The sequence below is a fragment of the Protopterus annectens genome, chromosome 2.part1 (assembly GCF_019279795.1).
Source record: "Protopterus annectens isolate FY-2018-M chromosome 2.part1, PAN1.0, whole genome shotgun sequence".
Taxonomy (NCBI): Eukaryota; Metazoa; Chordata; order Ceratodontiformes; family Protopteridae; genus Protopterus; species Protopterus annectens.
In genome coordinates this window covers 1,118,382,226-1,118,406,777 of record NC_056729.1, presented here as the reverse complement: position 1 = coordinate 1,118,406,777, position 24,552 = coordinate 1,118,382,226, and the positions used below count along the sequence as shown (strand labels likewise).

The 24,552-nt window shown below is 36.8% G+C and overlaps 1 protein-coding gene across 1 annotated transcript in view; it reads left to right on the top strand.

The window, feature by feature from the left end:
- LOC122794348 (cytochrome P450 2K1-like) overlaps positions 1-24,552 on the top strand; it is a 601,970-nt gene that overhangs the window by 213,952 nt on the left and 363,466 nt on the right. Inside the window, exon 5 of the mRNA XM_044062659.1 lies at positions 6,092-6,265. Within this exon, the coding sequence (XP_043918594.1) occupies positions 6,092-6,265 (174 nt within the window). The remainder of the gene's footprint in view (positions 1-6,091; positions 6,266-24,552) is intronic.

Below are 24,552 nucleotides of genomic sequence, written 5' to 3'. Positions count from 1 at the left end.
TATTACCATGGTCTCCTCAGCAGACAATGCTAATGTTATCCACTATATCTGATTTGTGGATGTTCACTATTCTCAAGAGGGCAGGATCAGAGGCTCACCTGGAGGCCAGGCAAAAGTCACCTCATCCTATGCAATACAGATTACAGTGACATGGCTTTCAGTCTATCCACATACTTCATGGCATTGTTTGTAAAACCTGTGTTTTCTTGGTGAGAAACCCCTATGGTCTCTCCAGCTGCTGCAGGTGTCTGGTGAGGTATATACAAAAGGGAGCATTATACTCTATTAGTGCTCTGATGAGGTTCAAGGCCAGTGCTGTTATATAACCCTCATACCTGAATACAATGGGGCAACTTATGATGTGCACAACTGTAGACACATGGTGGACAAAGTTCATATTACTATCTATGTGTATTCCCAGGTCTTGCACCACTGGGTTTCAGCATAGGGGGATTGTTGTCAATGCTGTAATTAGCCAGAAATTCCACTTTGCAGAAGGCCAAATTAAGACACATTTTTGCATTTATTTGTAGACCGTGTTGCTTTGTTATCAATCACTTGTCTGTGGTAGACCCTCCTGTAGTATGTTATCATCATTTGTGTATTCAGTGATTGTACCCATATGTAAGAATCAGTGATCTTGATAAACCAATATGTCCCAAATCATCACATTTGGCAGACAAGCAAAATCTTTTATACATGTCAAAACTCAATAATAAGCAAATTTCTTCTCTTTTGTGGAATGTGTCATCAATTTCCCCTGACTATAATCAATAGTTCATTGGTATTCTTACCCTTGATGTTATAAATGAAGTCTCAGATTTTCCATTATGTACTAATCTCATAAGTAACTTATATTTCATTTAAATAAAGCGCTAAAGGTCACTTTTATATAACCCTTTGCCAAGATAAATTGAATGACTATTTTGGTGATTTCACCACTCTGAAATCTAGTGCTATACCAAACACTGAATGTCCAAAATAGCACTTGTCATTTATAGTGATCCAAAGTTTTACAATAATTTGCCCATACCATCAGGACTAGAAGATGATTTAAACTGATCTAACTCTGCCTAGTAAAATAACTCTCAATTTGCATCTTATGTACTCTGCTAAATTTGTGTAAAAATGCTGCTTCTTAGCAATAAAATCACCCTGACTGTATCCGTAAGTACTACTCAAAAGATCTGTAACAAGGAGCATATACATTCGGCAAAGCATTTTCAAAACATTACTTACTACAGATAATCATATTTATCCTGTCAACACCTGGAATGAATGAACTTGCCATTCAGTCACAGAATCCCATTACAAAGAGGGCTTCTGAGAATTAATACGGAATCTCCCAATATGTTATAAGTAGTTAGAAAATGCCTAACCTACAAGGCATTCTCCAATCCAGCCCTGACTGATTCACAAAACAAACAGCACTAGAATTACCCCATCTAAGGGACTAAACCTTGTTTGTGACATAAGGAAAACATGTTGGTGGGATAGGTGTGTGTGTGTGTGTGTCTCGGAGATTATCCCTTCTCTGGAACAGATTCCCCATTCATGTGGAAAAAGCTCTTCCCTAAGCCTATTTAAACACAGTTTGGACAAATGGATGGGAAATTGCAAATTCACCCTTGGCTTGTTACATGTGGCTTTATGGACAGAGGTAGTTTATAGATGCCCTAAGTCACAGGCATATACTGAAGTTATTCTTGCCCATGGGCATTGATAATTGGGAAATTTGGGGCACGAGTGGCCAGGCTGTAAAAGGTTCTAGAGCTGCTACCCCAGTAACATCCTGTGATCCTTTGAAATTAGATATTTCTGGTAGAAATAGCAGCTTCCACTAAAGTATCAGAAAATACAAAATAACCTATTGTAGATTGACACACCCATTGTTATGTATATCACCTATCATTTCCAAGTTGGACATTGCCTAACTGACACAGTGAATAACTTTTTTTTTCAGCTACTAAATTGTACTTTTACTATGGAAATTACTATTAAAATCAAATAAAAATACAAGTTTCATGTGTACTAATATAAATTTCCCCAGATGATCTAAAAGGTGTTACCTGGAGGATAGGTGTACGTATAAATGCAAATAAGTCTATAAATCTCAGACCACTTAGCAACATGTGCTATAATACAACAGCCAATCATAACAATGATGACATTAATAACTGCACTATCCACTTTCAAGATAATGCCGGAACAATGTTTCCTATGCTTAGTCCATAACATTACCTCTTGCTGCACTGTCTTAGTCATGTTCTTTAAAAAGTATCCTGACATTTAATAAGCATATGGCATGACAATAAATCGTGGGTACACACTGTGTGTGGTCAAAAGTGATTGTAATTGTATTAGGTTATTTATGTTATAAAAATATATACTCACATAATTTATCACCTATTTTTTTTGCCTTATTTAACTTTTTCAGATGTTCTTTTAAGATTTCTAAGATGGATGGATGGATTTATCAATAGAAGAAATGGTATCACTATCAGCTGATAGACCTCCCATACTAGTATCAGCACTAACATTTTTCCAAACTCCAAAGCCATTAAGAGTAGGAATCATTTTCTTGGCCTGTCTCGATCATCACAACAGTCCCTATCACCTTGTGTAGTAATGGTACCATCACTGGTAGAATTTTGCATAACAGTACCAGAATCATTATCAGAAGTGCAAGAAGTACTTATGGTATCTTGTGGTAAGTCCTACCATTATTATCAAATGCTCACCTGATTATAATCAAACAACAAAAAAAAAATATATCAGAACTACCACATATTTTACAACAGAGCTTGTGACTGGCTATGGTATGTACCAGTCTTCCTCACTGCTCACATTGCCTCTTGTGTCATATCTATGGATTTAATCTCCAGACACTGTATGGAAGTAAGGTTTTTAGCCTGGAAACATACCATAAGAGTCCCCTGCACCCATAAATTTAACATTTTCTAAATATATAAATTGCTGATTTCTGATACAGAGTTCTACCCAAACTTCCAGCCACCTGTCCAAATACCTTTAGGATCCAGGATTCTATTCCTTTTACCTACACATCCCTGAAAGTAAGAACAAATGTTAGCTTCTTCTAAGACATTCTTTCCAGTATGCAAAAACATGTATTTCCATTTAGCAGCAGAATGATTCTCACCTTTATAGTCAGTCCATGGCTTAACAATATATTTTGCAGCAAAAGCAATAAGAAAATTTTCAGCAACAGATGCCAGCATAAAGTAAACATCAGTGAAAGACCCATCAACCAAATGCATCATGGATTTCACACAAGTAGCAGAAAAACAAGATATTTAATTGCAACATCTCATGTTAGCAAACTATCAGGAGTCTTAACCAGAAAGACCAGTGACAAACAACAGGTCTGTTTCATGGTCTTGGTGGAAGTTGGACAGTTATCTCCTCAGCCTCATTATTTTTATGACCTACAGTATAGTAACTCTGTACCCAACAGGTCAGTGTCAATCCTTGAAGTTACAGGCTTACACAAAACATTTTGATCCTATGTAACTTCAACCTGTGGGCCTTCCTGTAGGGTGCAGACAAAAGCAGGACCATGGGGAGGAAAAGCAGCAGATGTTTCATTTGGTTTGCATTTCATGTCACTCCACTGCTTACTGCTTGAGACAGCATTATCTCCTCCTCCAGCTTGTGGGCCAAAACAGCTTCAGGCAATCACACCACCAAATGGGTCAGCACACGTGAATCCTGCATTTAGAGTGCTGCAGGTTTGGGGCAGGATATGTATGCTTTTCAAGATTTCATTTTTTTCTTTTTAAGCTGCAAATTAATGAGCATGCACTTCTTCAGCATGTCTTAGAAATGTAACATCTATAATTTGTGACATAATCAAATGTTTTGTGCTCTTAAAGTCACATTATTTTAACAGTAATAATACTGCATGCATGCAGTAGAGTTGGCCTTGTTGATGCATTCATGCTTTAAATGCACACATTTATGGATCTTTCAGAACCTTAAAATACCCAAAATGCAAGCAAAACTCTTACCTTGCAAAATGGTTACTTATTCGGTGTGTCTGCATTTCACATGTAGCTTATGGAGGGCCAGTGTTAAGGCCATTGGCTAATAGGAAGCATGCTTCATTGGTCAGCTTGCTGATGCAGTCTTGAAGCTTCATGTTGATCAGAACTTGTATTGTTTCCAGTATGTGAAATGAAATGGCCAGAGCAAAACTTTGCAGGAGTCCTATTAAATAATTACTTTTGTTTGCCCTAACTAAGGCAATGTTTACTAAACTCAAGGGTGTTGTGAAAGGTGTACCCAACACCTAGTATGAAAGCAGAATGACAAATTTGATCTTTTATCTGTGTTTTAACACATACTGGGAATTTCAGAAAGCTGTACTTAATGTTTTATTGTCTTTGGACTATAAGAGTCATAAAAGTTCAGTACAACAGGTTTCTGTGTTGAAGTACAATATGGACCTGAGGATATGCCCTCAGATAAGAACATAAGCATTTATATTTCATGATTATACTTAGAGTCCCAGCTGGTCAAGGTATCGCTTGTCTCCCGTAGTAAAAGCTAGAGGAGAACCGTTGCGATTAAATCTTCATAAAAAATTTTCATTAGGAATTGTAGAAAGTTTTACTTGCAAATGTTGTAGATAATTAATTATGATATATGTGTGAAGGAAAATTACAAATCTCTGCTTTTATTCGAGCATGGCAGATAAACCATGCTCGAATAAAAGTTGAGATTTGTAACCTTCCTTCATGCGTATATCATAATTAATTATCTACAACATTTGTAAGTAAAACTTTCTACAGTTCCTAATGAAAATTTTTTATGAAGATTTAATCACAACGGTTCTCCTCTAGCTTTTACTACGGGAGACGAGCGATACCTCGACCAGCTGGGACTCTGTATAATGGTGAAATATAAATGCTTTTGGACTATAATTTAGGAATATAGCCTAAAAATGCAGTTTTTGGTGAGGGTGAGGGGGGGATGATATGCTACAGAGTGAAAGAAGGCAAAATTCATATGCAGTACTTCAGATTATCAGAAACCACTTGTTGGTAACTTAAAATCAGTTTAGATGAGTAAATTTAGATATATAAATTGAACATGGAAATATCAGTATTTTTGTTCAACGGATTTACTGGCATCTTCAAGAAACCATATGCATGTACATGCATATTGACATAAACATATTGAGATTAACTTACAAAACACATACGTTATACCATCAGTTAAACAGCAAGAGTTACTTAAATAATTGTTGATGTAATAATTTGAAACTATTGCCTCAAAAATAATATTGTTTAAGGTGCATGGAATATATTCTATCTTATTACTTACACAGTGACATCAAGTTGGGTTTTATAATGTTTTGTTTTTACTTTATCCTTTTTTCTCCTCCCAACCTATAACCATCAAGCCACTTTAATCCCCCATTTACTTTTTAATTTCCCCCAACTTACCTGGCACTTAAAGATATCAAAGATTGTGAAGCAGTGGCTATGGGTAATGAACATCATCCAGTGAACGAAAGAAAATGTTGCATATATCCTACCCCCCCCCCCCCCCCCCCATAACAACATGATTGGTACACCAAAGAAACAGGACCTGCAATGCAGACCTACAGTTCTGGCAGAATTGTGTGTGTGTGTGCGTGTGTGCGTGTGTGTGTGTGTGTGTGTGTGTGTGTGTGTGTGTGTTTACAAGCATACATGCTGTCCCATAAATATGATAATTCAGCTACTTTTAATGTCCCTCTTGGCATTCATTACTGCTGTGCTAAGACCACTCCCCTCTATCAGATGTTAACACTACAATGGGCTAAGTCACCTGCTCTGTCAAGAACATTGAGAGCTGGATTAGCTGCTCACAATCATCCTCATTTCCCTCATGTAGGTCTTCAAACATCCAGGCTTACTAATCAAATGCAGATAAGCAGAACTGGATTCAGGACTTCATCCCTCTAAAATATAAAGCCAACGAGTTTATATGATGATAGTGGAAAAGCTGCAACAGTACATGCCAATACTATTATCATTTAAGGAGTCTGTGGAAAATTCATCTAACATATTACTTCACATTCTAGCTCTTCAATATGTTTCCTGTCCTACAAAATTTACTTGGAAATGTGAAAAAATCACTGGACAATTTTAAAGAGCTGAAGTCATTTCTCAAAACCGTCTTTGTGGAAAATCTGAACATTTTGGATGTCAACCATCAGAAGAGTTTTATTGATGCATTTCTGATCAGACAGCAAGAGGTACTATGACTTTTTATATCTAAATTTGTAGAAGAACACAGCTATGTAATATGTAGGATGGTCTTATGTTATTAGCTTTACCAATCTGGTTATGACTATTGTTATTTATTACATAACTTATCAATGTTTGTTATATATGGCACTGTGCTTGATGTGCAGCCAGTATGTTAACCCATATATTTTATACAGCTAGCTAGCTAGATAGATAGATTAAAATTCTTCAGCCAAGAGCTTCAGAGCTGCACTATTACAACCCCCCCAAAAAAAAAATTGATTGAAAGACTTGGTTAATATTTCTTACCAGTAGACATTATAAGTCTTGCAACAATGGAACTATACCATGTATAGAAAATAAGGTAAATTATCAATAACCATAGAGTACTGCAATGCAAGTGTATTATATGATGAAAAGTTGAATTTTTCTACTAACTGATTCTAAACTGAAAGAACTTTGTATTGAATCCATTTTGTAATTGACACAAATATGACACAAATGTGTGTACACGTGTATGGTTTTAATGTCCCTCTTGGCATTCATTACTGCTGTGTGTGTTAGTTTTATGCATTTATAGGTTCGTAGATTTACTTCTTCAGAAGTCAAGATTAAAACCTCACAGCCTTCATGAAGCTTGAGTGCGTTAAACTCATCTTGATATTTTCTAGTTCCCAGTATACTCATACACACATACATATGAACATCTGTCTATTTGTCTGTACTTTTAGACAGTATAGTCACATGCACGTACATATAAACATCTATCAATATTTTTAAGACATTAATGCCTCTGCTTGAATTGTAAGAGGAAGCTTACTGCATAATACAGAATGTGCCTGCAACATTATTTTCCATTTCTGATAATTATTTCTAGTATTAAGTACTACAACTTATACTGCGGTGGTGGTGCTGCAGTAGCGTTGTCGCCTCACAGTTAGAAGTTGCCCGTTCGATTTTCAGTTAGAGCGTCTTCTGTGTGGCGACATGCATGAATGGGCATTCCTTCGTTGAAGGTTGTGCGTTAGGCCCGGCAAGCCAGCACGCAAAAATCTACTGCCAATCATTAGCGGACTGGAGTTCCGTTGTGGCAACCCCTAACCGGGAAAAGCCGAAAGACACAAATTAAGTACTACAACTTGGTGTTAACTTCTCCAACTGTATGCCGTAGGCATAGACTTTTAAACAGAGCTAAATCAAGCATTACCTTATAGACCAGGCAGAGGTCGCCTCTAAAAAATCTATAACAAGGGAACATAATAAGAATTCCTGAAGCTTATTTAAAGAGTTCGTTTTTTACAGTCCTGTGATTTTTATTTTGCAGAAATTAATCATTTTATCTTTTTATAAATGTTTCAGGAGGCTTGTGTGACAGGTACAAAATGCAAGATTCTCTGTTCAGTAATGAGTCAAATCAGTGAAGTACAAAGTGGAATATAAATCTCCTCAGAGTGACTAGACATGCCCTTTAAAATTAGATGATCTGCAGAATATGCTTTTCTGACTTTAGTTGATGCACACTGGTCAAACATTAAACTGTTGTCTGCCATTCTTCTTGTATATTTAATGATGGTATCTTTTCTGTGATATGCCCATTTATTTTGTAATCATAATTTATGTCCTTTTTTGCCTTACTTCTGATGTTACGTTTATTGATATTAAAAACGAGTTCATTACCACAACTCTGGGTATGTAGTTTTTATGGACCATTTTGGAGAACTTTGCCATTTCTTATCGAAGGATTTTTTGTTGATGAACTACTTGCATTTTATTTATTTACATATCTTCGCCAGAAATGTACAGTGGGAAATAGCCCAGGAAGACATGCTCCAAACACTGGTAAAACACACGACTAGACTTAAATAGACATACATATGAGATATGTTATTACTTGCTCGTACATATTTCTTTTCTTCTTTTCTTTTTTAACTGGGTAGAGTGCTAATGTATCATGAATACTTTACATCACCTTGGCAGAAGCAATAACTTGTGTAAATCTAACATTTGCTAAGCATATAATTAAGTACAGATGACAAGCAAATACATTTCTTTAGAATTTAACATAAAGTGTTGCGTGAAAATGCAAATATAAGACATGATTGTTTTAGATAGGGTATTTTATAACAAATATAAGACATGATTGTTTTAGATAGGGTATTTTATAACAAATATAAGACATGATTGTTTTAGATGGGGTATTTTATAACAAATATAAGACATGATTGTTTTAGATAGGGTGTTTTATAACAAATATTAGACATGCTTGTTTTAGATGGGGTATTTTATAACACATACATTTGGATTCTAGATTATTTCCTATGTAAGGTTATCGGATGAATAGTTCCCAAGTAATAATTTTTGTAACTATTAAATATATGTAAATTACAGTATTTTTAACAATTCTGGTACATAGTGTATTTTAATTACTTGGTGAGTCAGACTGTTACAAGGCTGACAATCTGGGGAGCTTTTCTAAGCCTAGCCAAGTTTTCCTGAAAGAATAATGAGGTCCTGCATCCAAGTTGGACATTGAGGGCCAGGCATTTATAAGTTCCCTCTGTCCATAAGATACATAGGTGGCAGGCCCAGTATAAATTTTCTATTCCCCATCCACTTGTCACTTGTCTAGGTTGTGCTTAAACTGGGTAAGAAACGAAGTCAGCTTCACATGGATGGGAAGCTTGTTCCATAGCAGGGGCAGACTCTGAGACACATATCTCTCTCTCCAACATGTTCTGTTTAAGTCACAGACAAAATTCAGGGCCCTAGACCATATATTTCTGGTACTCTTTTACTTGCAAATATGTAGGAGATTCATATGTGTTGGTTTTGTGGATGCCTTGTAAGCCAGGCACAGATCATCCCTCAGCCAATCTATAGGAAACTGAGTAGAAGGAAAGGGCTTTAAGCTCTCTTCATAAGACAGATTTGTTGCACCTTGTATTATTTTTGTAAGGAACCTTTAAGGTTGCTGTAGTTGCTGCATATGCCTGGTCAGGTACATACAAAAGGGAGCACTTTACTCTATGACTGGTCTGATAAGGGTGGAATACAGTGGGATAATGATGCTTGGACCAAGATGCCATGCCCTTAATTATAAGTTGTGCAACATAAAAGGACTTCCTCACCACTGTGGCCATGTGGTGGTCAAAGGTAAGTCTACTGTCTATGTGCGTAACCAGATCCCTAACCACTGGGTAGACTCTAAGGGGTGTATTATCAACAGGGTAATTAGCCGGGATGATTGATTTTCCAAAGAGTACGGTTATCTACTTCTTAGCATTGAGTTTAAGACAATGACTTTGGCACTATTTCTTAGTCAGAGAGAGAGAGATGTTCTTGAAGAATGCTAGTGTCTGCAGGACAGTTGATGACAACCCACAGCTTTCAATCATCTGCAAACTTAGCCAGCCATAAATCTTCAGCATGTGCATCCATTTCAGAGAAATAGATGATGCCAAAAAGGAGCAGGCCCAGTACAGAGCCCTGGGGTCTCACCTATTTTGATCTCCTAGATCCTTTCAGTGAGCCAGCTGGCTATCCAGCAGATGATAAAAGGTTTAAACTAAATCAGTGAGCTTGTCTATAATGCTCAATGTATAGGCACTGCTCTAGGATTGGTGTGCTCTCTCTGATATCTGAAGTGAATCCAAATGAAAATCCAAGGCATGCCCTAAAATCTACAAAAATATAAGTATTTTTATTCACTGTACTGCACTTTTAAACTGTGTATTACTGAATCGATGCCTACTTTTAACTGTTTTCCATTTTAAACTGTTTTACTGTTTCACTGTTTGTTGTTTGAGACTGTTTTTTTCCTGTACTTTATATTTTATAGTAGTGCATTTTATAGCATAGGCTAGATTCACACTTGCTGAATCTAGACTGCTTGGCATTATCTGAGCAATACAACCACCCATCTTACATCAAGAGGGCCTCCTGCACCCTTGTGGCAGAAGACTGTAGCCAAGGACCCATATGAGTTGGAGATTGTTGGAATAAGGCTCAATATTGAGCATTTCCATTGGCCAGCTTGTTTGAAAATTGCTTAACTAAGCTGCACATCATTAAATGGGGGTTAGTACTGTCCGTCATAGATGCAAAGATGTACAAAGTCAAATTTTCCCTGGATAGCGGCTTGTTAACTATCCTAGGCTTCTCTGTTTCTCTGTGCATTACGCAGCTGCACACTGCTGCCCGGAGAGCAACTCAGCTGCACATTTTTTTAGGGCATTGATGCAAGCACCTACTCCCAAACCTTCATAGTTTAGTTGATTTTACTAGTCCCTCAGCAGAACAAGTTCTGTCCAGCCCTCTCCCCACTACTTACTACATAATAAACCTGACATAATGGATGGACAATTTCCCACCATTTCTCAAGCCAGCTTGATGGACATGGTCATCCTGAGGCAATGTAGCAACTGCCTCATGTATACTGACAACCCATTACTCCTAAAACATACTAATACAATATGTGACAGATGTATCTATACTATAAATCTGGAGTCACTGCTCTCTCTCTCTCTCTCTCTCTCTCTCTCTCTCTCATGAAACAGCAAATCGGATACCAAATGGGTTGTCAGCACACACACACACACACACACACACACACACACACACACACACACACACACACACACACACACACACACACACACACACACACACACACACTTCACGTCTCCCACAAACCAACAACAAAACACATAAACCCACATACGCAGAGATACTCATTGTATACCAAATGAACAGATACCGCTCAAACACCAACCCTCCATACACAATGCAGTCCCAACAGCATCCACTACACATATAAACATGTACAGCAGTGTCCCACCCAACAAGCCCTAAGGCAAAATACCTCAAAACTAAATATCTTGGTCATAGGCAACTCCATAGTGAGACGCACAGACGTCCCACTCTCCAGGCTGGACAAGGAGAAGGTCACTTTCAGAACCCTGTTGGGTGAAGGATCTGCCAAATCATGCACGCACTCAAGTCTCTCAAGTACTGTCAAGACTCTGCCATAGTCTATGTTGGAGTGAAAAACTTGAGACATACCTCACTGGACTAAATGAAGAGAGACATAACTGCACTCACTGATTGTGTCCCAGATAGGTATGTCTCTAGCCCTAGGCACCATTCTACCTTTGCCCAGGATGATGCCTCACTACAAACAAAAAATGATTGACTTTATCAATTGACTTAGTTTTTGGTGTCAATCCAGGGGGATCCAGTATCTGTCAGCATGGTAAGACCATGCTGATTTGCTAGGGATGGTCTTCACCTGTAACCTCTTAGCTTTCAGTTACTGGCTAAAGTTCTTGGCTCCCCCATACTGCCTTTTTTAGGCAATGTCATAAGAACAAAATTCTTGACGAAAAAAAACATCTTCTAGAGACAAACACAAGGTTATGCTGCTTAATGCTAGGAATCTGAATCAGAAACTGCTCTAATTGGAAGCACTCCTTACTTTGGAAGACACAGACATCTGTGAAGTGTTAGAGACAAGATTCAAGGCTGGGAAAAATATGAGAGACAAAATATTTTTAGATGTGACACTGTGGGGGTTGTCTATGTTAGATGCCCATGTCATAAATATTATGTGGGTGAAAGTAAAAGGGCATTCAAAGGTAGAATTTTAGAACATATTAGGGACAGAGAAATGTAAGCTGGAGAGCCCAACTGCTGCATATTTTAAAGAATATCATGGTAGTAATGTAGAAGGCCTTCAGGTCAGTATATCAGAACAGGTTAAGGTGGATAGGTTCAATACTTCTCTTTTGAAACTTAAACTATTAGAAAAAGAATCTATGTTTTATAAAAGTATGAAACTTTAGTCTATAAGGGACTTAAGACAGAATGTAATTGCAGAGCTTTAATTTGGTAAATGTTTTATAAAGATGCAATTGCTTTAGTTATTTTATTGAATAATATGGGGAAATTGTTTTGTATATAAAGGGTGTGTGTTATTTGTGTTTTTTTTATACTTTGAAAAGGCCTTTTAAAATATTACTGATTAGAAAACTGCTTGGTGGATTCCTGGTCATGTGGGATCTGTTGTTGCTGCACAACATTCAAGGCCACAGAGAGTACCCAGGCCATACAAGGCTACAATGCCTTCCACAAGTTCATACTGCAAAATGAATGTGAAAGAACCAAAGGCAAATGTGTATCCATCTTCATCAAAAACAAATGCACCTCAAGACTGGTTAAACAGTATGACTCCCTAGAGCTACTCCAAGTCCAGCTAATTGTAGGAAATAACCCCCTCCACATCACTGTTAACTATAGGTCTTCCACCAAGAACCAGGTAAACCACAATGCCTACCTGGATCTACTCAAATCACTCACAATACAGCCAAATACCCTAGTCACGGGTGACTTTAACTATCTCTCAATCAACTGGGCAATATATACGAGCACTAACACACTCACCCTAAGATTCCTGGACTTTAACAAAAAATGCTCTGGAACAGATAGTTGGCACCCCTGGAACAGATAGTTGGCACCCCCCACAAGGGGCTCACATATCCTTGACCTAGTGCTCACCAACATTCGAGATCACTGCACCACTCCATGCATACAGTACCTCTCACCTGTACAGAATTTTGCAGAATGTCCAAATTTTTGTCTCATATTTTTGGTCAGTTTTTCATAAAATTTTGTTTTTCTGGAAAATTAGTGGCAAATCATTAAAGACTGAAGTTAGAAAATAATGACACACATTTGAGTCTGACTCCCTACCCTTCAGAAAATTCATGCTAATGAAAAGCCTGTTATTCTATCAACTTTCTAACTTTGTAAGAGCAATAATAAAATGTCCCTATTTTGGGCCTTTGTCCAACTTTTACTTAAGGCTTTGTCCAGATTTCTCACTCTAAGAGGTTGAGAGGTATGACCCCATGTGTGGGACCCTCCCTGGTAGTGTCAGATCACAAATCTGTTTTATTCGAAGTAACAATCACAACTGACCCCCCCCCCCCCTCCCCAGGAGCAAAAAGGTTAAAAAAATGTGTCCAAAGAAAACCATAACCTCCTACTCGATGGCATAAATAGTTTCAAACCACCGACAGCAGTGTCTCCCATACTGAGGAGTACAATAATGTGGCTGACTAAGAACAAGAAGGAAAGGTATCAACAGAGAAAAGATACCCTCCACAACTTCACCAAGCAAATTAGACATCTTGTTAAGTCCTCCAAAGCTGTCTACGAAACCAAATAAGCATCCCTGGCTACAGATAATTATAAGGCATTCTTTAACTACATCCAAAATCCTAAAGGGTAGTGGGTGGTGCAACTCATATGGAGCCTGCAAAAATTGACAACCTGATAGAAGACAGGTTCAGTGAAAACTTCACTCCACTGTCCCCCACCAGTCATACCCCAAAATATACCCATCACCAGTCCTCTACCTAGTATCTCCAATCAGCAGGTCATAACTGCCATCTACAAGGTCAAAAACACAACCTCTATGGGACAGGGCAACATCCCAGGCTGCTTAGTAAATGGTCTAAAACAGGAGTTGGTGAAACCATTGGTAACTCTCTTCAACCACAGTCTAAGTGCTAGCTTTGTCCCACCCGAGTGAAAAACCGCAACTGTGATCTCTTTGCACAAAGGGTGGTACTTCAACTGACCCTGAGAATTATAGATTCATAAGCCTAACTAGCCTTATCTTTAAGGCCATGGAAAGAATCATCATGGATCTAATCAACAAGGATATAGGAGACTTTCAAATTCTTGACCCGACCCAATTTGGTTTCATTAAAGGCAGATCATGCTTGTGAAACCTGGTGGGTTTTGAAAATGTCACCAAAGCCTTGGATGAAGGCAAAACAGTGCATACTGCCTATCTTGACTTAGCCAAGGCCTTTGACACTATCCCCCACTTGGGCATCATCGATAATCTCACCCAGCTGGGGATAAACCCATATGTCATTAGATGGGTAGCCAACTGGCTCACCAACAGAAAGCATACAGTCAAAATAGAGGATTCCACCTCTACCAGCAGACCTGCTACTAATGGTGTTCCATAAGGATCTGTTCTGGGTCCACTTCTTTTTGGAATATATTTCTCAGAAGTTCTCAAAGGTTCAAGTAAAAATAGATGGTCTATGGTTTACCAAGTTTACTGATGACTGCAAATTGAGTGCAATCACTGAAACCCAAATTAATGTCACTTTACTACAAAAAGGGCTTACATAGACAAATGATTGATGCCAAAGCCACACACTCAAACTAAACGCAAAAAAAGGCATTATCATCTCCTTTGGTAAAGATGAAATCCCAGCAAATTACAACATTAACAATACCTGCCTAAGTTCAAACCCATTGGTGATAGACTTGAGAACGCAGGTTGATAGCAGTCTTAACTTCTATCATCATGTATCCGCAGTGGTGAGGAAGGCCTTCTACGATGCCTATCTCATAAGTAAGGGAATAGTATCCAAAATAAAGGAGGTTATAACTCCTTTGTACTCATCCCTCATCAGACCAATAATCGAGTACAGTGCTCCATTCTGTATGTACCTCACCAGACACGTGCAGCAGCCGGATAGACCTCAGAGGTTTCTCACCAAGAAAATTCAAGGCCTTCATCACATGACCTACACAGACAGACTGAAGGCACTGTCACTGTACTCTATCATATAGACTGCTTAGGGGTGACTTGTGCTTGGCCTACAGAGCAGTCTCTGGCTCTGCCTTAATGGAAATGCTGCACATTCACAAATTTAATGGGACAAGACTCACTCGCTCTAGAGGGGAAATTTGAGCTGAACCTGTTAGCCAAAACGTTGACAATGTCCTCCAGTTCAGTGTGGGTAGTGTGGGTGATACCATTTCCAATAAGTTCTGCACATTGTTGTGTATTTCCTCTGAAGTTACAGACATAGCTTTAGAAAGCTTTGTGGTTGTCCTTTGCCTGACAATCTATTTTTTTTTTCAAATTTAGCCTTTAAAGTATGAAATTACCCTTTTAGCTGACTGTTTAGATTGATCAGGGGTCTTTTTAGTATAAGTGGCTTTGTTCCACCTATGCTTGGCCAAGTTTTTTTTCTTTTGTTGTATAACCAGTTGATATTGTGATTCCAACAGGGTGGCTTGTCTTTTGAGTTTGTCCCCACTCATATTAAGAATAAGGCAGCTCACTCTATACAGCTATCAATATGGCTGTACAAAGATTTTTGTAAATAGCTCAGTGTTTACTGGGTTTTGGGAGGTATTTGGAATTTAGCCAAGGTGTTGCTTAGTAGAGAGAGGTTAATCTTGGAATGGTTCCTAAAGGATTTTTTTTAGTCATTTTTTTTTATTTTAAACAAATAACATCAATTCTTGTTCACATTGTAAATAACAGATTGTTAACTATATACACTATTTACATTTAACCTGACATGAACAAGCTTAAAATATAGACAATAAATCACAGTATAAAATACCTGAATTAACTAGAAGAGACTGATTCCAGTTGCAAAGTATCTATCAAAGATAAAACTTTCCTCCATGGATTATTGACTAATGGCTTATGATACGTTCTTAGTTCTTTGATTTTAATATCCATTAGTGCTGTCTTCTTCAGTAAACCTAGATAGTCCTCCATGGTAAACGCTATGTTGGAAGTCCATTTTCTAGTTATGCATTTTCTAGCTATTGCCAGTATGGTCCATAATAAATACAGATCTTTTTTATTCATTTCAGGACTTTCATTTACATTCAGTAATATTAAAGCTTTAGTCAGAACAAATGAATCTGTATACAGTGCTTGCAGGAAATTATTCATTTTGTTCCAATATTTTTTAATGTCAACACAGTCAAAAAAAATATGAGACCAATCTGCATTAAATGAACACTGACATCTCCAACATAGTCCAGTACTAGAAACATTGATTTCTGAAATTTTATCAGGAGTTAGAAAGGATCTATGCAGATACTTCAAATTAAATACTCTCCAATATTGTGAGTAAGATGTTAGCTTAACTTGAGAGTAAGATACTTATTTTCTGAAGAAAAAAATAATGATAGATCTTTGGTTAAATAATGCCAATATGTTGTTTTAGGAACTGTTGTACAAGCTAGTATTACTTTATACAAGTATGAGAGTTCATACTTTATATCCATATTACTGCATACAACTCCAAACAGCCAATTTATGAATTTTGGAATGTTCTTAAAAGATGAATTATTTGTTATTCTACATAGATTTTTAGAGTATGTTTACACACTCTGTAGCATAACCAATCATGAGGATTTAATCCATGAGTTGACGAGAGATATTGCACATCCATGACTTGTTGATTTTTTTATTCAGTGCTGCCAACATATTAAATTTTTATGTTCCCAGGAAATAAACATCTCTCTATGCCCCCTATGAGTGAAGTGTTTTGTGATACTAAATGCAGTTAAGTAAATAAACCAAAGCTTTGGGTCCATATTCATATTTAATAAACTTCCTAAATACATCAAAGAGATGGTTAATTAGATTTAACTTGGTGGGTTTTACTATATTATATTGTAGGTTTATACTCAGAAAATACTATAATTTATTATCTCTATCTATAACTAAAGGATTTTTGATAAGGTGTTTTTGTTCATTATTATACATTAATGCATCAGTTTCCAATTAGATGAGTAACCAGGATTTATCCAGTTTATCACAGTTTTAAGTATGGAAGCCTTTATGTAAGATTCTATATCTGGAAATTTTAGCCCCCCTTGCTCCCATTGTCTAATATGATGTGAGAATGCAATTCTATTTCTTTTAGGATACCAAAGGAATCTTAATAAGAGTGAAGTTATTTCTTTGAGAAAGTGTTTCTCATGTATTAGCAAAACAGCCTGGGCTACATACAAAATTTTGGGGAGTAACACTATTCTTATCAGTTGTAATCTCTCCTCAAATGTTATAAACATATTATGCCACTTATTCACCAGTGCTTTGATTATATCAATATTTTTATTATGATTAATTTTAATACCTCTTTCATATTTTAACACAAAACAATCCCAAAATAATTTAAAGTGGAGACTTGATTGCCAATAATATGGTTCCAAGGCATTTGTACTTCCTTCTTTTGTTTATAACAGCAATTTTGATTTTAATTTATTAAAGTGGAGACCAGAGATTTTTTGGAAGTTTCCTATTACTAAATGAACTTAATCTATCACTTCTTTTGAATTAAGTAAGGTAAAAAGCACATAATCAAAAACAACATTATTTTAGAGTTATATTGATTATTTATATATATATATATATATATATATATATATATATATATATATATATATATATATATATATATATATATATATATAAATCCTTTTATCTTTGGGTTGTTGCGCATTAGTATAACTAATATCTATATGGCTCATGCAAATAAAATAGGTGACATGGGACAACCTTGTTTAGTGCCTTTGGTTATTTGTATTGCTTTGGAAGTAAATGACTTATTTTGACACAAACTAAGCTGTTTTCATAAACATTCTTCAAAAGTGTGATAAAGGAAGGAGGAAAGTCAGTCAACTTTAGAATTTTAATTAAGTCCAATTTAAAGAAACAAAGGCCTTCTCTATGTCCAAACCTACTATTAAAGCTTCTTAATTTTCTCTATTTAAATAATCAATAAGTGTTAGTATTCATTTAATGTTGTAATGCATATGTCTATTGTGTATGAAACCAGTTTGATCATTATTAACTATTTTGGACAATGGCATTTTCACTGTATTAACCAAAATGAACATGAATATTTTATAATCATTATTCAACAAAGATATCAGTCTATAAGAATTATAACAATTAGGATCTTTACTTTCCTTTAAAATAGGAGTAATTAAGGAATATCCCCATGAGGGTGGGATTATTACATATTATTGGACTACAAGTAATGTTTTATGTAGAAGGGAAGTTATAGATGTAGGAAAGATTTTATATAATTCTATTATTAAACCATCCATCCCTGGAGCCTTACCTAATTTACTTCCTTTAATGATATCCATGATTTCTTCTTGTGTGATTGTTTTTTGTAATTCTACCTTTAAATCTTCAGGTATTTTCTTTATGTTGGGGGATATAGTTTCTAGATTTAAATCTTTGATTATGTTATTATTATTTTTATAATGCTCTGCGTAATGGAAATTAAATGCATCTAAGAGCTCTCCTATGTCTGATACTCCCTTTCTTTTGCCTTCATGTAGGATATTAGTAATATTTTTTATTTTAGATTGCATTTTTATTTTCAAAGAGAGATTATGTAGATGTTTTGGAGAAGTTGTGTAAGAGTTTATTCTTAATCTTTCCATGGCTACGTTAGTTTTATGCTTTAATATAGCATTGTATTTTTTATTTAGATCTTCTATTTTCAGTAGAATTTGCATCCTTTTTAGATTTAAGCACTAAGAGTTGATTTTGCAACTCTTGTAGTTCTGATTCCCATTCTTTAATTTTATTTTTAAACCAACTTATAGTTTTGCCATATAAAAAAGGCCTTTAGTGAGTCCCATACCATAATTACATTAACATCTGGTTTATAACTGTCTAGAAAAAATTTGAAGTTCAGAAATTAACCATGACTTAAACTCTTTTATTTTTGTAATATATGAAGGAATCCCTGAAGTGATAGTTAATGATCTGAAGTCCATTTGAATTTCCAGAACAAGAGAGTTATGATCTGAGAATAGACATGGAATTATTGAGAAAGCTAACATTTTTGAGAAAAGATCTTGGGAGACATATATTTTATGTATTCTAGTTTGGGTACCATATCTAAAATCTTGATGTGAAAATAGTAATGAATTATTTCCTATAGTATTATAAGTATCTCTTAATTTAAATGTCTCAGTCCATTTTTTTAAGAGTTTTGTAGTAGAGGATAAACGTGGGGACTTCTTATTTGTGGTTTCAGTAGTATCAGTAATACAGTTAAAGCCATCACCTATTATTATGTTACCTTTAAAAATAGTTCTAATAAGGTCTAAGTGCTTTCTTGCTGTCCCCACCCCAATACGGGAATCCAATATAAGTTTACTAATGTCCACATTCTGTTATTAAATTTCAATATTACAATGGCTATAAGTCCATCTTTATCCACATATTTGTATGTGATTTCAAGACTTAGAATTGTTACCCTCTTGTCTTTGACTTATACAAAGATTGAGCTAAAGTTGTATATTCATTAGAGTTCCAAATACATTTATCATTAATTTTAAAATGGGTTTCTTGTAGAAAGATTACTTGAACTTTATTTATTTTTAGATATCTTAATAGATTGGATCTCTTGTTTGGATTATTTAAGTCATTAGTATTTAAAGACACCAATGTTAGGTTCATATCAGATTACGCTATAGAACAAATTAGTTTTACTATATTCCCTTGATATGTAATCTGTTCCTCTAATATTAGTTCTATATTATTTTGCAACCTCCCAATTGTCTTAGTCAACAATGTTACTTTCATGAATATTGATAGAAAAAAGCTTGAGTCAGGTTTATTAAAACTAGAAAAACATTCAAATAAAGTATTAACTACATTTAAAGTAATATAGATTTTGATCCATTCTGTTTATGGTGAGTTTCACATGTATGAGCTCCAGTGGGTCGTACACTTTAATTAGTCTGGATGTGACACTGGTTTTAATATAGACTGACATTCCTCCACCTTTAGTTCCCTCCTGTGCTGTAGCTGGTCTGAAGGTATGAAAGACATTATAATTTTGCATTGATGGGGTACACTCTGTGACTTTAAATCATGGCTCCATTACTCCACAGATGTCTATACCCTCCAGGGAGAGGAAAGATTGCAGGGAGTGGAGTTTCTTGTTAAGACTTTTAGCATTGAGTAGTGCCACCTTCAAGTATTCCTTCATAGGTTCAGGTTAAGTCAGTAGCTTTATCAGTTTGGCATTGCCTAAAAAAGACACTATGGGGGTGGAAAAGATCTTTGTCAATATCTGAAAGCCTAGAGGGGATAAGTGCAGATCATCCTTGGCAAAACAGTGTGATCTGTCAACTATGTCCCCTCAGGCTGTCAAATATTGCACCTCCAGGGACTGACACCAGAAGCTAAGCCAAACGTTAAACTCAATCATTTTTCTGTTGGTAACATGGCATCATCCTTGGAGAAGGTAGTATGTTGTTCAGTGCTAGGCTCATACCTGCCTTAGACACACAATCAGTGAGCTTGATCATGCTTTGCTTCATATAGTCAAGAGAGGTAAGTATCAGGTCATTAACATCCACAAGACTATGACAGAGTTATACTGGTACCTGTGGTTCAATGACCTGAGTGTCTGTGTGACTTGATGGATCCTAGCCCTGGAAAGGTAGCTAACCATAAGTCTCTCCTTACTCAGTCTGGTGAGGGGGACATCGATGTGCATCACTATAGAATCACCACTGACCAGGAAATTTGGCTGTATGCTGGTTTGCCTTAAGGGCTTAGCAGTGGAGGCACTGGATACAGTATTATTATGTGCAGCTGTGGGTGGTGTTTTAATGGAGTGTTTACATGATTTCTGAGGACCCTTTCTTTGACTGTACTGTGCAGAAGGTCTTCTTAGTGTTTTAGGATGGTTACCTGTAAGTGCCTCAGCATAAATAGTTTTATATGTAGGGTCTTTACCCGGTGCAAGTGTCGCTGACAACCACTATAGGATTAGTTTTGGTTGTATGAGTGAGTTTTGCCTCCAGTGTTAGTGCAGTTACACCTCCTGCATATATTATCTGTTTGATTATGAATAAGTGGATTGTTAGTATACATGTGGCAATTACTGCAATGCCTCAGAATACCCATCTCAACCATACTGGCCACAGAGAGAGAGTCGGGAAGTGCATATCCATGGCCTTTGATCTACGAGGGAGGAGTGAGGAAAACTTAAATATTGAACAAGTCAATAAGACAAGCAGGTATGAGCAAACTGGTTGCTCTAGTTGTTAAAAAAAAGTCTGTCTAGACAGTAATGCCACAAGAGTGCAGAGGACAGACCAGAGAAAAGACACTTAGAATAACAGGCACAACAAGCCTTCGCCAGCAATTCTCAGATCAGAAGAAGGAGGCTACCCCCTCCTCCCACAAGCATGCAGAGCCACAGCACAAGCCTTCTTAAGGTAAAATAACTGGTTTGGAGACCAGGTGCTTAAAGCAGAATTAAGATGTGTTTAGAATAACAGAAACAATAAGTCTTCCAACCAGCAATTCCTAACAGAATAGTGTAAGCCACCTCTCCTGCCACAAGAATGTAGACCTCAAACCTTCCTTATGTAAGATAACTAGCTTAAACCTAAGAGCTTAAATCAAAACTATGAGGACAAGAATTAGTCACAATTTTAACAGGCTACTAACAAGTAACAGTGAATGCAGTAGATTAAATGCAATTGAACACTTTAAGAATGTGCAGCAAAAAGCAAAATAAAGTAGGAAGAAGCACAGATACAGTAATCAAACTATATTAGCATAACAAACATTATACTTCACATATATTGCTATATGTCATATAATCTAAGCAATATTACATAAATTATTTTGAAAAAAAAAGCAGAGATACAGTAAAGGCTGAATAAAGAACATTTTTTAAGTAAGTGGGTGGGTAGGAAACAGAAGATAATTCAAGTTTAAGAGACTAAGGGAGTAGGCTTTCACAGCTGATCTCTCAATACTCAGTAGAATGAGCTGACAATATGAGTCTGGGAGGAGTGTCCAAAATCATATTTATAGTAGGGGTAGGCAGCTCAAAAGCCACCAACTTGAAGAGTAAAACAGCAGTAGGGCAGGTGGATGGGACAAAAATCAAATATAGCCAGAGATAAGCAATAGTCAGGCAGAGAACAGCAAGTCAAACAAGCACTACAGCTAAAGATGCCTTCAAATATTTCTAGTTAAATGAGGAATGCTGTTTCTCTGTTCTTCCCACTAATTAGCTGGGTGTTATTTACTGTCTGCAAAGGAATTATTTTCTACTTTTTTTTAACTGACCCTAGTCAAGACCTCTTAAAACTCCAGAAGAACAAAAAACTTAAAACGAAACAAAATGCAGTATAAAAACTAAAAACAGAAGTAACCAAACCTTAAATTAAAAACTTCAAAAATCAAATGCAAAGATCAACAATAGTCAGGCAGAGAACAAGTCAAACAAACACTACAGCTAAAGATGCCTCCAAATACTTCTAATTAAATGAGTAATGCTGTTTCAAAGCCCCTCGCACTAATTAGCTGGATGTTATTCACTGTCTGCAAGGGAATTCTTTTTCAACTTTTCTAACTGACTCCAGCCAAGACCTCTTAAAATAGATGTGAACAAACCTTAAATGAAAAGAAACTCCAGTTTGAAATCAAATGCAGACAGAGATCAGCAACATAGGTAGGTACTAGGCTATTGGCCCTGGGGCCTATATAAGCCTAGCCAAAAAGCTTCCCTGGCTTTCGCCACCCAAGAAAAAAGCAGGCAGAAAACAGAAAGTCAAGCAAGCAAATCAGCAATAAATTATTGGTGGAAAGGAAAATATAAAAGAAGAACTACATGCCAGCATAAGTATATATTCCTAGATATTCTCTTCCTAACCGAAACCTGGCTCAAACCTCACATCAAAAGTGAAGAAATACTTCCACCTGAATACAACATCCTTCACATAGACAGATTGTCCAAAAAAGGAGGTTGTGTAGCATTGATATTTAAACACCACCTCAATATTCAACTCTTGAACACATTTGCCCCTCACCACAACAATGAAGAAATCCTTTATGTCAGTCTCAAATTAAACCCAAACAAAACAATCAATATCATAGGATGCTATTTCCCACCAGGGCAAAATATTACACCCCTAAAAAATCTCTTGAGCTGGACTACTCTATCTCTACCCCAGGAAACCATCATTCTCGGTGACTTTAACATCAACTGGCTATCCTGTAATAACAATCTCCCAACCATTCAACTTAATCTACATGGGTTCACTCAACTCATCCAGTCCCCTACCCGAATCAATAAAAACCTTAACAATCATACCTTACTTGACTGGATCCTAGTCAACAAAGCCCCTCACTCTTACCTAGCAGGCTGCTTACCTGACAGTCTTAGTGACCACTTGCCCACTTTCCTAATTCGGCAACACACAAACAGTCTCTAGCCAATTATCCACAGGCAAATACGGAAGAAGTCCAACTTCAACCCCAACTCCTTTATCTCCTGAATAAAAAATACAACATATAGTGGTAGATATAACATCCTCATGTTTACTCCTCCTGGTACCTCAGCTATTCATTCATGAAGATGAATAGCCAAGGTACCAGGAGGAGTAAACCTCAGGGTGTTATATCTACCACTGTGTGTTGTGTTTTTTATTCCTTCATCTCCTCCCTGCAAAAAATTAACTGGTTACCACTAAAATACCTCAATCTAGATGAGGCTGTCCACTTCTTCAACAGTACCTTCCTCTCCATCGTAAACACTCATGCTCCTGTAAGAAATGCCAGAGTCAGAGCCAGGCATGCCCCATGGTTACAAAAGACCACCAGAACCCTAATGAAATCCAGAGATAAGGCCTGGGAGCACTGGCAACTAACAAAAAATAACTCAGATAAGCAATCATTCCTTGAACTGTGCAATAAAGCCAAAAAGCAAATAAAATTAGACAAATCCCTCTACTATAAATCCACCCTAAACTCTGCCAACCACAACCCTAGGCAATTCTGGTCCACTATTAACACTCTCCTCCACCCCCCCAGCCGTATTGCTGAATCCTTCAACAAACACTTCACTAAAACTATAACATCTCCAAACAAACAACACTTCCCTACAACAGCCCCCCAACTCCTAACCCTAAACCTTCACCTCAGTACCTACCTCCAACATAAAAAGACTATTGTCAAAACTTAAACCCACCAAACTTGCAGCTGACAACCTCCCCACTGAATACTTGAAAACTGCAGCTGATACACTAGCCTACCCAATTTTAATTTTAATCAACCGTTCCATAACAGAAGGCTATGTTCCCTTGATATGGAAGATATCCCACATCATTTCCCTCCACAAAGGCACCCCCTCCACCGACCTCTCCAATTATCACCCCTTTGCTATCCTCTCTCCAAAATATTTGAAAACTATATCAACACCATGGTTTCAGGCCATATCCCAGCACTACCTCCACTCTGCTGTCCTTCACCAACACTATACTTCATCACAAAAACAATGGCCTCTTCTCTACTACCGTATTTCTGGATCTCTCAATGGCCTTTGACATGGTATCTCATGAGCTACTACTGTCTACTCTCCCTAACCTCTCCTTCTCACAATCAGCCTGCAACTGGTTC